At 27.7% G+C, this 12032-nt stretch overlaps 1 protein-coding gene across 1 annotated transcript; it reads left to right on the top strand.

Annotated features, from left to right (window-relative positions):
• Positions 1 to 9414: 9414 nt before the first annotated feature.
• Positions 9415 to 11472, top strand: LOC112694168 (THO complex subunit 4-like). Its single transcript, XM_025569559.1, has 2 exons — positions 9415 to 9624; positions 11407 to 11472. Exons 1-2 carry the CDS (start codon positions 9415 to 9417, stop codon positions 11470 to 11472), a joined length of 276 nt encoding a protein of 91 aa, XP_025425344.1.
• The last annotated feature ends 560 nt before the right edge of the window (positions 11473 to 12032 follow it).

Here is a 12032-nt window from a genome sequence, read left to right as displayed (position 1 = left end):
AATAAGACTCTCGGCAATTAAATGAGATTTTTTTTTTTTGAGCTATCAATTGAGCGATACGAAAACTAGCTTCCTGTGCCTAATCCGAAATGTTCACTGATCTTACAAATTGTTTTGATTGTAGTTTTTTTGAATCTAATAGTCTTCGAAAATAATCAATTTGTTTATTTTGTAACGATTGATGTTTTGTGGTGAAATGGCGGGTTAGCTTATTGGGAACCATTGATTCATTCGACAATTTTTCGTCACAAATAAAACAATAAGGAATAGGACAATGTTTGTCGCCGACCCAAAAAAATCCTAATTTTAAATAATTTTCATTGTATTGACGATATTTACCTTTGAATTTTTTAGAAGGATTTTCTTGTTTTTCTTTAAAACTTGACGATGCATTTACAGAAGATGACGAGTTTTTTTCTGTTTCCAAATTGTCTTCATCTGTATTCTCTCTTACTACTTGTATTTTTTTAAACAAAAATTTATCCATTTTATTTTAATTCGTAACAAAAAAATATTGTTGTTAATAAATTAAAAAAAAGTCTATTCGACTATAAAAAATATTAATAATTACCATTTAAAGAATATTCTTAAAATATAAATGCTTACATTTCCATTAGTACTTTTTTTAAATCGATTTCGGTTATTTTTTATTTTTTATTTTGTACACCACTATCGTCAAAACTGGTCTTTTTTAATTTCCAGAAGAACTATCAATATCATTATATATTTAAAAATGAATGTAACGATTTACTGAAATACCTTAGACTAATTTTTTTAAATAATTATAAATATAATATAATTATTAATAGTAAAATGTTAACCAAAAACATGTAAATAACTATTTATAAATTATCAAAATTTACATTAATATAAATAATATATAAATATTTTACTTATATCACTGCTTAACAATCTGATTATATTTGTTCTGAATAAGACATTATGGTTTTATTTTATTTTAATTCAATATCGTATTGTTAAATATGTACCATTAACTAGAAAGATAAGAAAACTTGTAAATGATTTTTTTATATACTTTACGTGCTTATTATAAAATTTATTTATATTTTTATATATGAAATAATTAATATAGAAAATTTTTTTTAGAGAATTAACTATTTTATTTATTTAAAAATTGAAAAAAAATGGACTCGGAAGCCCCCTCTTATTACTACTTATGTATAGGTACTTTATATATACTGTATAAGTTTAATTTGGGAAAGCTATATTTCGCGGTGTTCGGATTTATACCGGGTTAACACAAGTTCATCTCTCTTCCCCTGTGTACGCGAAACACAAATCTACACCTTGAACGCAGTGGGTGTAATCATATTGGGGACAAAATGAATGGACAACTTGATTTAGAACAATTTTGTTTTGACATACCTATCGATTCATTCGTTGCTCTCGTACAAAAGAAGAATTAATAGCATCGGCCGGCCTATAGGACATCCAATAGACTATTACGGCGTAGGGACGTTTTCGCGGCAGCGATAGGGTTTTCGGGATTATACGTGCAATATATTATATACAGATGTCAAATAGTTTATTTTAGATCGAAATTATTTCGTAACAAACACTGGTGTGCAGGAAATCTATTGTAGTGTAATAGTCTGATGTTTATCGTTCCGGCTTTGTCGAATAACTTAATGTAATAAGTACTTTCTATATATTGTCGTCGTGTTTATGATGTGTCTTACAGGTGTGTTACGACGATATTTCTCAAAAATATTTTCACAAGTGTCCGCAGTCACTAAGAACGTTTTTTTAACACAAAAATAATTCTATTTATTCGTACAAAATCATAACTCTTAATTATCACATAAAACTGATTTTAAAATAAAATATATAACATGTAGTTTATTAAACGAATATTTATCACGAGATTTTTTTGATTTTAATATAGTTTTAAACATGGATGATACATAGTATATACAATGTGTATGAATTTTTTTTATTTATTTTAAGTATGTTTACATGACACGAAAACTTTTGCGTCCTCAATCAAGTTTTTGTTCTCTTCGTATTTTAGTTTGAAAAGATGTTCTATGTAAATATGTAATGAATTACAAAAACGTTAACTTCATCGATTTATTTTAATAAGTTATAAACTAACAGTTGATAAAATATATTTCGTATTAATTACGTACTATGGATTAAGATTTTCGCCTGTAATAAAATATTTGAATCTGTAGACAACAATCTGATTTTTATTACAATAATGAATTATAATAACGTTAATAATAAATTAATTATCTACGTTATTTCCGGAACTCTGTACCACCCGTAATACGTATTAAATATCGTGTGACCTTTTGCAATTAATTTCCATCATTATTGACCGCTAAAAAATAATCGCTTTTGCAAATAACTTTAACGCTATTTCACTTATGTTGCGTTTAATGTAATGTACTTAATTATTTCGATCGGGTAGCTGTTGCTCGGTGCGCACGAAAACAATTAAACGGATTTAAGTGAAAGCATGTAAAAAATAAATAAAAATAAAAAATAAAAAAAAAAAGCGTAATGTGCCCGCGAATAGCAAATGCACATAGTATTATTATTATAATATTATTATATTTCGGGGTACAAACTCATCACGGATTTCGCAGTGTTTTGCTTTCAAGTGCACTAATCGCATGTTCCATCGTTGCACCGGAAATATTCGATTATAAAATTGTATTCTGAGTGCACACGGTTTTAACGAGTACGCTTATTGCTACGTCACAAATATATATCATATATATACATATATATAACAGTGGTAACTAACCCAGTATAAAAACAGTGGGGCGGTATGTACCTGTATTACGCTATAATCGCATGTGCCCTATAATCGAATTATATCATCACTAGTCGATAACATTAGTAGTGTAACTCTATTGACTTATACAATTTTACTACATTTTGTTATGGGTTTTTACAGATTATTGGTAGCCTTTATCTGCATTAAATACTTGTACCCGCTGCACATGAATTGCGTCCCGAAATCCCTTTTCCACATGAATTGCGTCCCAACGTAAAAACATTAATTTTCTTTCCGTTTCATACAGAATTAGAACTGTCAATAGCAAATTATGACTATCGGTAGATTAAAAATATTGATTTTTATCGTTGTTATGCAATTATTTATAAGTCAAATGAAATGTGTAGGTTTAAATTATAGGAATGTAATATAATAATTAAAATAAACATTAATAAAAAAAGTTATAATTATAAAATTAAAAAATTAAAAAATTGGTAAAAACTTGAATGATACCTTCTTAATATAATCAAGACGGGTCAATTGTCCACTTTCATCTTTTGCCATATTTTGTCTTAAGTAATCTTCTTTTTCACATATCATCATTCGTCAGTTTTTAATTACATGATTACTTCGTTGTTTAATATAAGTTTCTTTTTGTACATTTTTTAAAACATCTATAAAATGGAATATATTCGGGTGTGCTGAGTAAACTTGAAGTGAAAGGTTTCACAACTATTCGTAGTTCGAATTATAGGACATGAATACATTGCCCACACAGAAAGTGGGAAATCACAATCAGGCTTTATGTATGTATTTAATATATAATCAGAAAATTGCTGTGTTTTTTCATCTTCAGGTAAAATTGATACAATATCGTCACTAAAACAGTCTTCCACTTCATCTGGTTTTAAAAATGGGAGACAAAAAAATATTTTAAGAAAATACTGATATCTGATTTTTTTTTTGTATTCTTGACTTAAACCAACCGTTTGAATTTTCCTCCACCAACGTTGACCTAAATGAAACCTGCTTCCTTTCATTTGAATTAACGGCCAAACTAAAATTATTACATGCTTTAAAGCACATTCATCGTACATGTAATCGTTTAAACAAATCCGGACGCAAATCATGTAGTAGATAAGATAAGGCCGGACGCAATTCGTGTGTAGCCCTTTTACCATAACTACTTATTAGATATTGGAAGTGCGTTATAAATAATAATTAAACAGATATTAAATAACTTACAGTTATTATTATTATAATTATTATTATTAATATTATTGTCCGTCTCATTCGTACCGCAAAATAAAATGAGTGAAATATATCGTCCAAACCAGTACACAAGTAATCATATTACATGGTAATATGTTATGAATAGTTCTAAATGTGTACATTGTGAAGTATTAACGTGATGAAAATTAATAACCAACGATGAAATTAAATTTAGGCTAATTTTTTATGATCTATTTAACGTTCAGAGCTTATCAAAATAAATATTACGGAATCATTGCAGATTCAAACGTATACGTTTCTGACGCGTAATAATTAATTTTTTGGAATTAAATTAATATACATTTTTTGTAAATAAAAATTAATTTTTCTGTAAAAAATCTAAATATTACGTTTTCATTAATGTCATCGTTTTTGATTTTGTCATATTTCCTTTAAAAAATTATCCTTTTATGCATATTTTCTGTACGAAATAGATTTGATGTTTCATATCTGCCAGACGTTCCGTGAAAGCTCCGATTTTTATATTCTTCGGTAGGATAGAAAATAACCCGTACTAACGGAATACGTACATAAATATATATAAGTCAAAACATCGTCAGTTTAAAAACAAAATAAACAACTGTCATGTATTTTTTCGTTCAACGTGATCGACTTAGGTATACGGACGACTCCGACGCGGCGGAGGGTAAGAAACGTCTGGTATTGTAAACGTAGTGTTATGTGGGCCGTTATTTGGTCGTTTTATTTTCGTGTGGAAATAAACGTTAGACGATTTATCCCGTCGGTGTGTGAAAAAGACAGCGCACATTCTTCACAACATCGTTGAGTAGGTACCGGTTTGTTTGTTTACTTTTTCCTCTCCCACTCGGAAATGTGAGAAATACGATAAATGGCTATCCATCTCTCCCCATCTACTTTGCGCGTTCAAACGGTTCAAAAGAAAATCATAAAACAACTTGAACTTAATTTTTTTTTTTTGTCTCATTATTATTATTATCTAATTATTCGCATTGTACGTGTACCCAAAAGCGTGCGTGCCAGTATTTTTACGGACTATGTAAAAAAAATACGATTCGATGGAACGACGCGCCAATATTCACCGAAACGTGTTCAGAAGATCATAATACAGTTAAATATTATAAACTGGTACTGTACTGCTAGTGACAACATTTTCATGGTGTTTGCGAAAATTTAATTGAAACGTCTTATGATCAATATTCGCTGTTTTTCGATGTCAAACGAGCAAACGGATCGCTCGGGTATGTGTGCAGTTATCATCATAATTTATCGATTCGCGGTGAGAAAACATCGATGTAACGTTTATCCCGCTATACATATGTTCACCATGCGTATACTTCATCGCAGTCACGCGATTAAGTAATCTAAATAAACTCTGATGAAAGTATTTAATTTAAGTTTATAAGCAAACGTAATATGTATATATTGTTTTCCTAAGAATATTACGTTAAAATAACTTTCTTCCGCTTTAAAGTTTCCGAGGAAAATTTTTTTTTATATATATATATATATTGTATATTAAATTTGGACATATTGAATTTTTATTTATAAATACAAAAAAAAAGTCCTCAAAAAGCTGTCAACAGCAATACTTTACTTTGAGAACTACATCGAAACGTTAAAACATGTGTAATTAGCAAGAAAAACGTTTTTTTTTTCAAAACTGTCGAACGACGAGAGTGCACTGTTGTTGCACTTTTATTGCGCAATATTGGCAGGTCAGTCGGTACGGAACGTGGGGCTGCGTTTGAAGTAACGCTACTTTGATAGGAACGCTATATTTCAATGTAGTGAATCACAAAGAGTTGAAATTCAATGTATTTGTACGTTTTTTGTTTTTTTACTACAAATTAGCGAGGAAGCGGTTCCACTCGATCATAATTAACACGAATAATAATAATCAACGTGGAAACCATCAACTACCATCGGTTCAGCGGCAGATATATAAGCATGTTTGTATACATATTACCAATACAATTATGATAAAATATACTGAATTAGAAAAAAATGAAAAATGTTGTCAAAATCCAAGACAACCCTAACCAACTACCATCAATGATTTCGGCGTTAACGATACGTGACCATACACACGCGTTTTTTATATTTGAAACGAAGTTCCAAATGCCCTCTAAAATTTAATTTAATATCATTCAAATTTTTGAAAATATTTTCGACCATTAACGTAAATAATCTTTATGAATGGTCACATTCAAATTAAAAATTGAAAATTTTGTTTTAATTAAATTTTTAATCTTCATTAATCACTCACAAAAATAACTAAACATATTTCTCCCCTTCACAACAAAAAATACTGTCTTGTGTACACATAAACAAATATGCACGTATATGAACAGTAAACAGATTACACAATATTCGGAAAAACTGGGACTTTCGTTCATATTTTCGCAGTCAGCAGTATAAATTATGAACGCGTGATCGCTCTTCACATTTAAATGTACAAGTATAATTTTAAATAATAATGCACAGATGAATAATGTACACCTAATTTTTTATTTATTTATTTATTTTTTTTTTGTTAAGTTATAAATTAGAAATATACGAGTATACAAGTATGACATTATACATTTAAATCATTTATATTATATATGCTAAAAATTAAGACAAAATATATGACATAATGCATGTAATACAATATGAATTACATTCAACAAGGTGTATAGTCGCGCAATGCGATGGTAAGTACATTACCACGCAGCAGGCATATAATTGAGACGTGGAGCTGTTCCGTATTATATTATTATTATTATTAATTATATTTCACCGATTATCATAGTGTAAATAAATAGAGTATATATATATACATATTATATATATATTTAAATATTAATTTTTACACATATATAACTATTTAAAGATATATATTATATGGCCTAGGCTGTAACAAAGGGAATCCTACAGCCGATTTCCTTGTATTGTCTCGTCCTTAACACGTCTATATAATATAGCCTATAATGAACCGGAGGGAATTGTAATATCATAGCGAATAAACTCACTCGCCGAACACGTGTAGGACATTTATATCCTAGCTTTATGAATGCACACACACATACACACGAGAACATCCACGCGTACACACTCGCACACATCCGTGTCCAATAATGCTAATGGAATATTGATATCTTGATGGCTGACAAACTTAATGTAAAGTGTCCCTTCTATCTACGTTACGTTAGATGTATAATATGTGTTATTATGCGTATTTATATATTTTTCTCCGAACCACCTTGATCATATTATGTGCTGTGACGAACATTCGATGTCAACGAAGGAAAATGTTATATATTGACTTGACGTGCGCAACCTTTAAAAAAAAAATAAAAATATTAAGAAATTTGCCTTTACATAATTTACATCCACAGTTTTACAGTGTTAAAAAGTGAAAAGAGCAAAAAATAAACGTAAAGAATTCAATAGAAAAAAAGTGATCTCGATTCACTATTTTTTTATTTTCTATATAATTTATTATATGTAAACACACTAGATTTGTTTTAATATATTATCTTCTCAAATGTTGTAAATAAAAACGTATGAACAACGGCCAAAAGTCATATCTTAAACATAAAAAATTAAAAATTATAAAATACGAGTACAATAAGTTCAATATAGAGGAATAATTAAATAAGTAATAACTTTTCATTTAACCATGATGTAAGTTAATATTTTGATGAATATGTCATATGAATGAATTTTTGTCACGAACTATTAGAACTCATGTGTAATTTGCATTTTAGGTTAAAATAGCATTGATTTTTAATTATTAAACTTTTTCTTTTTCTGGTTTGTACCAGTAACTCGCGTATTAATAATTATTTATATTGAGATTATATTATGTACGTGCTGCATTGTAATGATTTTATAAATTATATTGTTATACCACAGGCATATAGTATATGAATACTGACGATAAAAGAATAATAACATTTTCCGAAAAAGATATTATTGGTCAAGTAAAAATATTCAATACTTGGAAGGAAGCAGCTCAGCATATAAAAGTTTTTTTATACTTTATCCATCCTCAGTCTTGTTTTTTTTTTTAACTTGTAAAAGTGTATTAACTGTTAGGTCAATATTCAATTATAATATGACATTAACACGCCAAGTAGAGGTTGTATGTTGGTATGAAATTGAAATTATTAAAAAATAAATTTTTTTCTTTTATTCTGATCTTTATTTTAATTTTTAATATACTGTAAACAACGATTTTAATGTCTCGAATAATATAACCTTATTTTTTTTTCCAGATTTCCTATGTATATAGTTCGTTAGTTTGTGTTAAAAACGATTACTTGTATAATCCGAAAACTCGCTACTAATCTGAAACAATCCGAGTTATATTATTATATATTGTTTGAACCAGGACAACTCATTGGCAAGATGACAAAATATTTCGAACTGGGAGAACCTTACACGAGAGGTATATGACTGTTTTGAGCAGCCCACTTGGATGGAGTTGTTGTAATTTAAAATTTAATGACCGTGAATTATCACAAACTATTTAGAGTAGAAATTATTTATTAATATCAACAGTCCTCGTTCTTAATTAAAACCTACAACGGGCTCGTAAAATGAGATAGCTGAAATTGTTCGAAATTTTTTGTTTACATCTACAGTATACACGCGTTGATTAAAATAACAGTTAGTAGTTTAGACCTTTTCTGTTAATTCATTACCACTATTTTTTTATTTATTTATTTATTTTTTTTGTTATTTTTCAAACCGTATCTACATGATTACGTGTTAAAAAAATTATAATTTTGTGAATTATCGTTTAGTTATAGTATAATACCTTATATTTGTGGTATAGATATTTAATTTACTCGTGCAGCGACTTTTTAGGATCACATACATAATCCCATTTGCAATAATATCAAGGTTTGTACAAAAACTAGGTTAGTCTTATACATATATATATATATTATAATTGTTACAGTTATTTTGTATAGCGATTTTTATAGTGAAAAGCTAAGTAAACGTACATAACGCTTAACATAGTATACTATTTGTGTGCTTGAGATATCATCTAATAGTTTAAAACAAAATAAATTTATTGAACAATTATACTCATGGAATGGATACATATTTTGTCTCTGGAAATCTTCTTTTTGTCTAATGATTTTCTACCAGTATGTTTTTTTGTTAAAGGAACCATCACGTTTCGGATATTTGTTTATTTCACTCCTACTCGTCGTGTATCTATAGAGAACGTAGTGTAATGCGATCATAATACATTTCGTTTGTTTTTTGTATGCGTTGGCCATTTTTTTGTTTAACGCTCTCCTAACGTGGTCTCGTAAATTTTCTTTTCTCAATCTGCTCGTATTATCCATATCCTACGTATTCAAACGTCGTACGATCGGTTTGTGAATTTGTGATTTGGAATTTTATATCTGTTCAAAATGAACGTGAGTTTGGACGAATTGATCAAGAACAAAAGGTCGTCACCTCGCGGAGAACGTCGTGGGGGCGGAAGACAAGGCGGCTCTAGAAGTTTCGGTGGCAGAACATCAAATTTCCGATCAAATGGCGTTGGTAGAAGCGGTGGTGGTCCTATGCGCAGGAGCAGATCCATGGCAAGGCGGTCCAATGGATATACTCCTTACTCGAAGGTGAAAAATACGTGAATGAACCGACGACCATTTTGTGGAATTCCTGTAGTTTAAATTTGTCTGTATCAAATTTGGTTCTTCGGTATTACGGATTATCCATTATAAGTTGTGTAAAATTATTTTTATTGTAGTAACTAATGTTTGAACCCCATTCTTAATAATTACTTGTTTGCTATTTGTATCTTTAGCAAAATTCGTGCTAACTTTGATTAGGCCCTTCTAGGATTTCAATTTTTAGACTAATACATTTTTATAAATTATCTACTCATGACCCTTGGAAAGCAGTTATCATACTAAGGTACGGTTTACAATCTGTGGCTGGTTGCAACAACTGGCCACTGCATATTGTCTGGTTTTCAACGTGTTATGCAAAATTTTCTGCTGCAATGCGTGTTATGCAAAACATAGCATTGCAGCGGAAAGTTCAGTGGGTTCCCAATAGTACTATGTTCAGACGTATTTAATTATTTATTTAACTATATTTGTACAAACATAAATAATTAAAATTAATAATTACATACTTAAGAATACTAAGATGGAACAAAGTATCATTAATAATATCAATATTATTCAACTGTTATTGGAAAAATAGCAAGAAAATGAATTACAAAATAATCTTTTAATAGAAATTCAGTTAATATAGTTATGAAAAAGAAGTTTTTTTTTTAAAGTGTTAATTTATGGATATTTAAATCACAATATACAAAAAATTTAGTTTTAGTTTAGCTAGCTTTTAAATTATGACCAATTTTCATGTATTTACATTGACATTGTAAAACTACAAAAAAAATGAAAAATTTGAGCACAGTGCGACTAGTCCTAGACCAGTGTAATTGACAGTCATGTTAACACACGTCAATCATATTGGAAACTATGCTAGGGTACTTATCTAAATAACAGTCAATCTTACGATTGTTGCAGTTGGTCGTAGCTTAGAAACCATACTTCTACACAATCCCCATATAAATATAAATATAAATATTACTATTCATTATTATATTTATAGAAGTATATTGATACAATATATATATTAATTACAAATAATTTGTTAAAATTGGTGGTTATCTTTTCACCAAGGTTTAACATTATAATATATATAACAATATAACAATATTGGTGAAATTTCAACTTAATATTGGATTTTTGAAGGAATTTTTATAAAAAATAGAAAAATAGAAAATAGAAAATACATTTATAAATTAAAAAGTATTTAAAAATATTATTGATAGTCACGAATGTCTATTCTGTTAGATTGATTACTATTATATATTATCAACCTTGTAATTAGTTGATTATCTGTATATTATTATTATTTTTTTTTTAATATATTGTTATTCTATTTAGTATTAAATCATAATAAAATTGGGTAACTAATTTATAAGTTATACAGTTCATAACAAAGTGCTTGTTCTAAATTTTTATATTATTTGTAAAAAAAAAATGTTTTGAAAAATCAGTGATTAAAAAAAAAAAAAATTGCCCTTAAAACAATAGTAAATTTATACTTATGATTATTAATTTTTTATCCTTAAATTTATTAAGACTGATGTATTTACTGCTAGCATTGTGAGGACCAACAATCGACTATATTTTAAGTATGTTTATGAATGTGAACACATTTATTACATATTGTTTTTTGTTATATTACTATTTAAACGTTGTTATTAATACATTATGTTAATTTAAATGAATGAATAGGTTCAGTAGCATTTCATTTTATATAGATAATTTTATATAATAAAAAAATATAAAATGTTTAATTTTATTTTTATTTTTATTTAGGGCGATATAAATGCATCATGGACCCATGAACATATTCTAGTTATACCAATTCATATGTATGAATGACCTAAAAGACAGCAAATTAGAGGTAGTTTTTCAACTATTAATATTCATAAAATTGTTATATCAAACTTGAACTTTGGAGTTACATCTACAGATATACAGATTCGGATATTTGAAAACTAATGCCTTTTTATACAATTAACACTTATTAATGTCTGTTTTACTTAAGTGTTGATAATTTTAGATCTAATGCAAGTATTTACTTATATTAATATTTATGATAAGGTATAGTCAATTACAATATATCTTGGTTCTATAAATTTATTAGGCAATAAATATCACTATAAAAAGCCAATTTTAAACTACCAATCAAAGTTTATTTTAATCAAATGCGTTATAAATATTCATATTTATAATTTAAAATTTATAATTTATAAGATTTTTTTTTTTTTTTTTGTGAATTATTTAAATTTTATAAGTCTCCATATTCATTTATAATTAAATATGAAATTTACTATTTAGGAAAAATATTTTTATGTATGAAATATTAAAAATAAAAATAAAATTTCATAATAATCTTAATAATATATATTTTCTAGTCTTATCATTTTCTATAATAGTGT

Source organism: Sipha flava, unplaced genomic scaffold, assembly GCF_003268045.1.
Source record: "Sipha flava isolate LNK unplaced genomic scaffold, YSA_version1 124_pilon_pilon, whole genome shotgun sequence".
NCBI lineage: Eukaryota > Metazoa > Arthropoda > Insecta > Hemiptera > Aphididae > Sipha > Sipha flava.
Note: the sequence above shows the minus strand (reverse complement) of the source record. Positions and strands in the feature narration are given on the sequence as shown.

Bases quoted from the DNA above. Each gene is read 5' to 3' on its own strand.
- LOC112694168 (XM_025569559.1), top strand. From the start codon at position 9,415: ATGAACGTGAGTTTGGACGAATTGATCAAGAACAAAAGGTCGTCACCT. The intron at 9,625-11,406 runs GTGAAAAATACG...ATTTTTATTTAG, and splicing joins GATATACTCCTTACTCGAAG to GGCGATATAAATGCATCATG.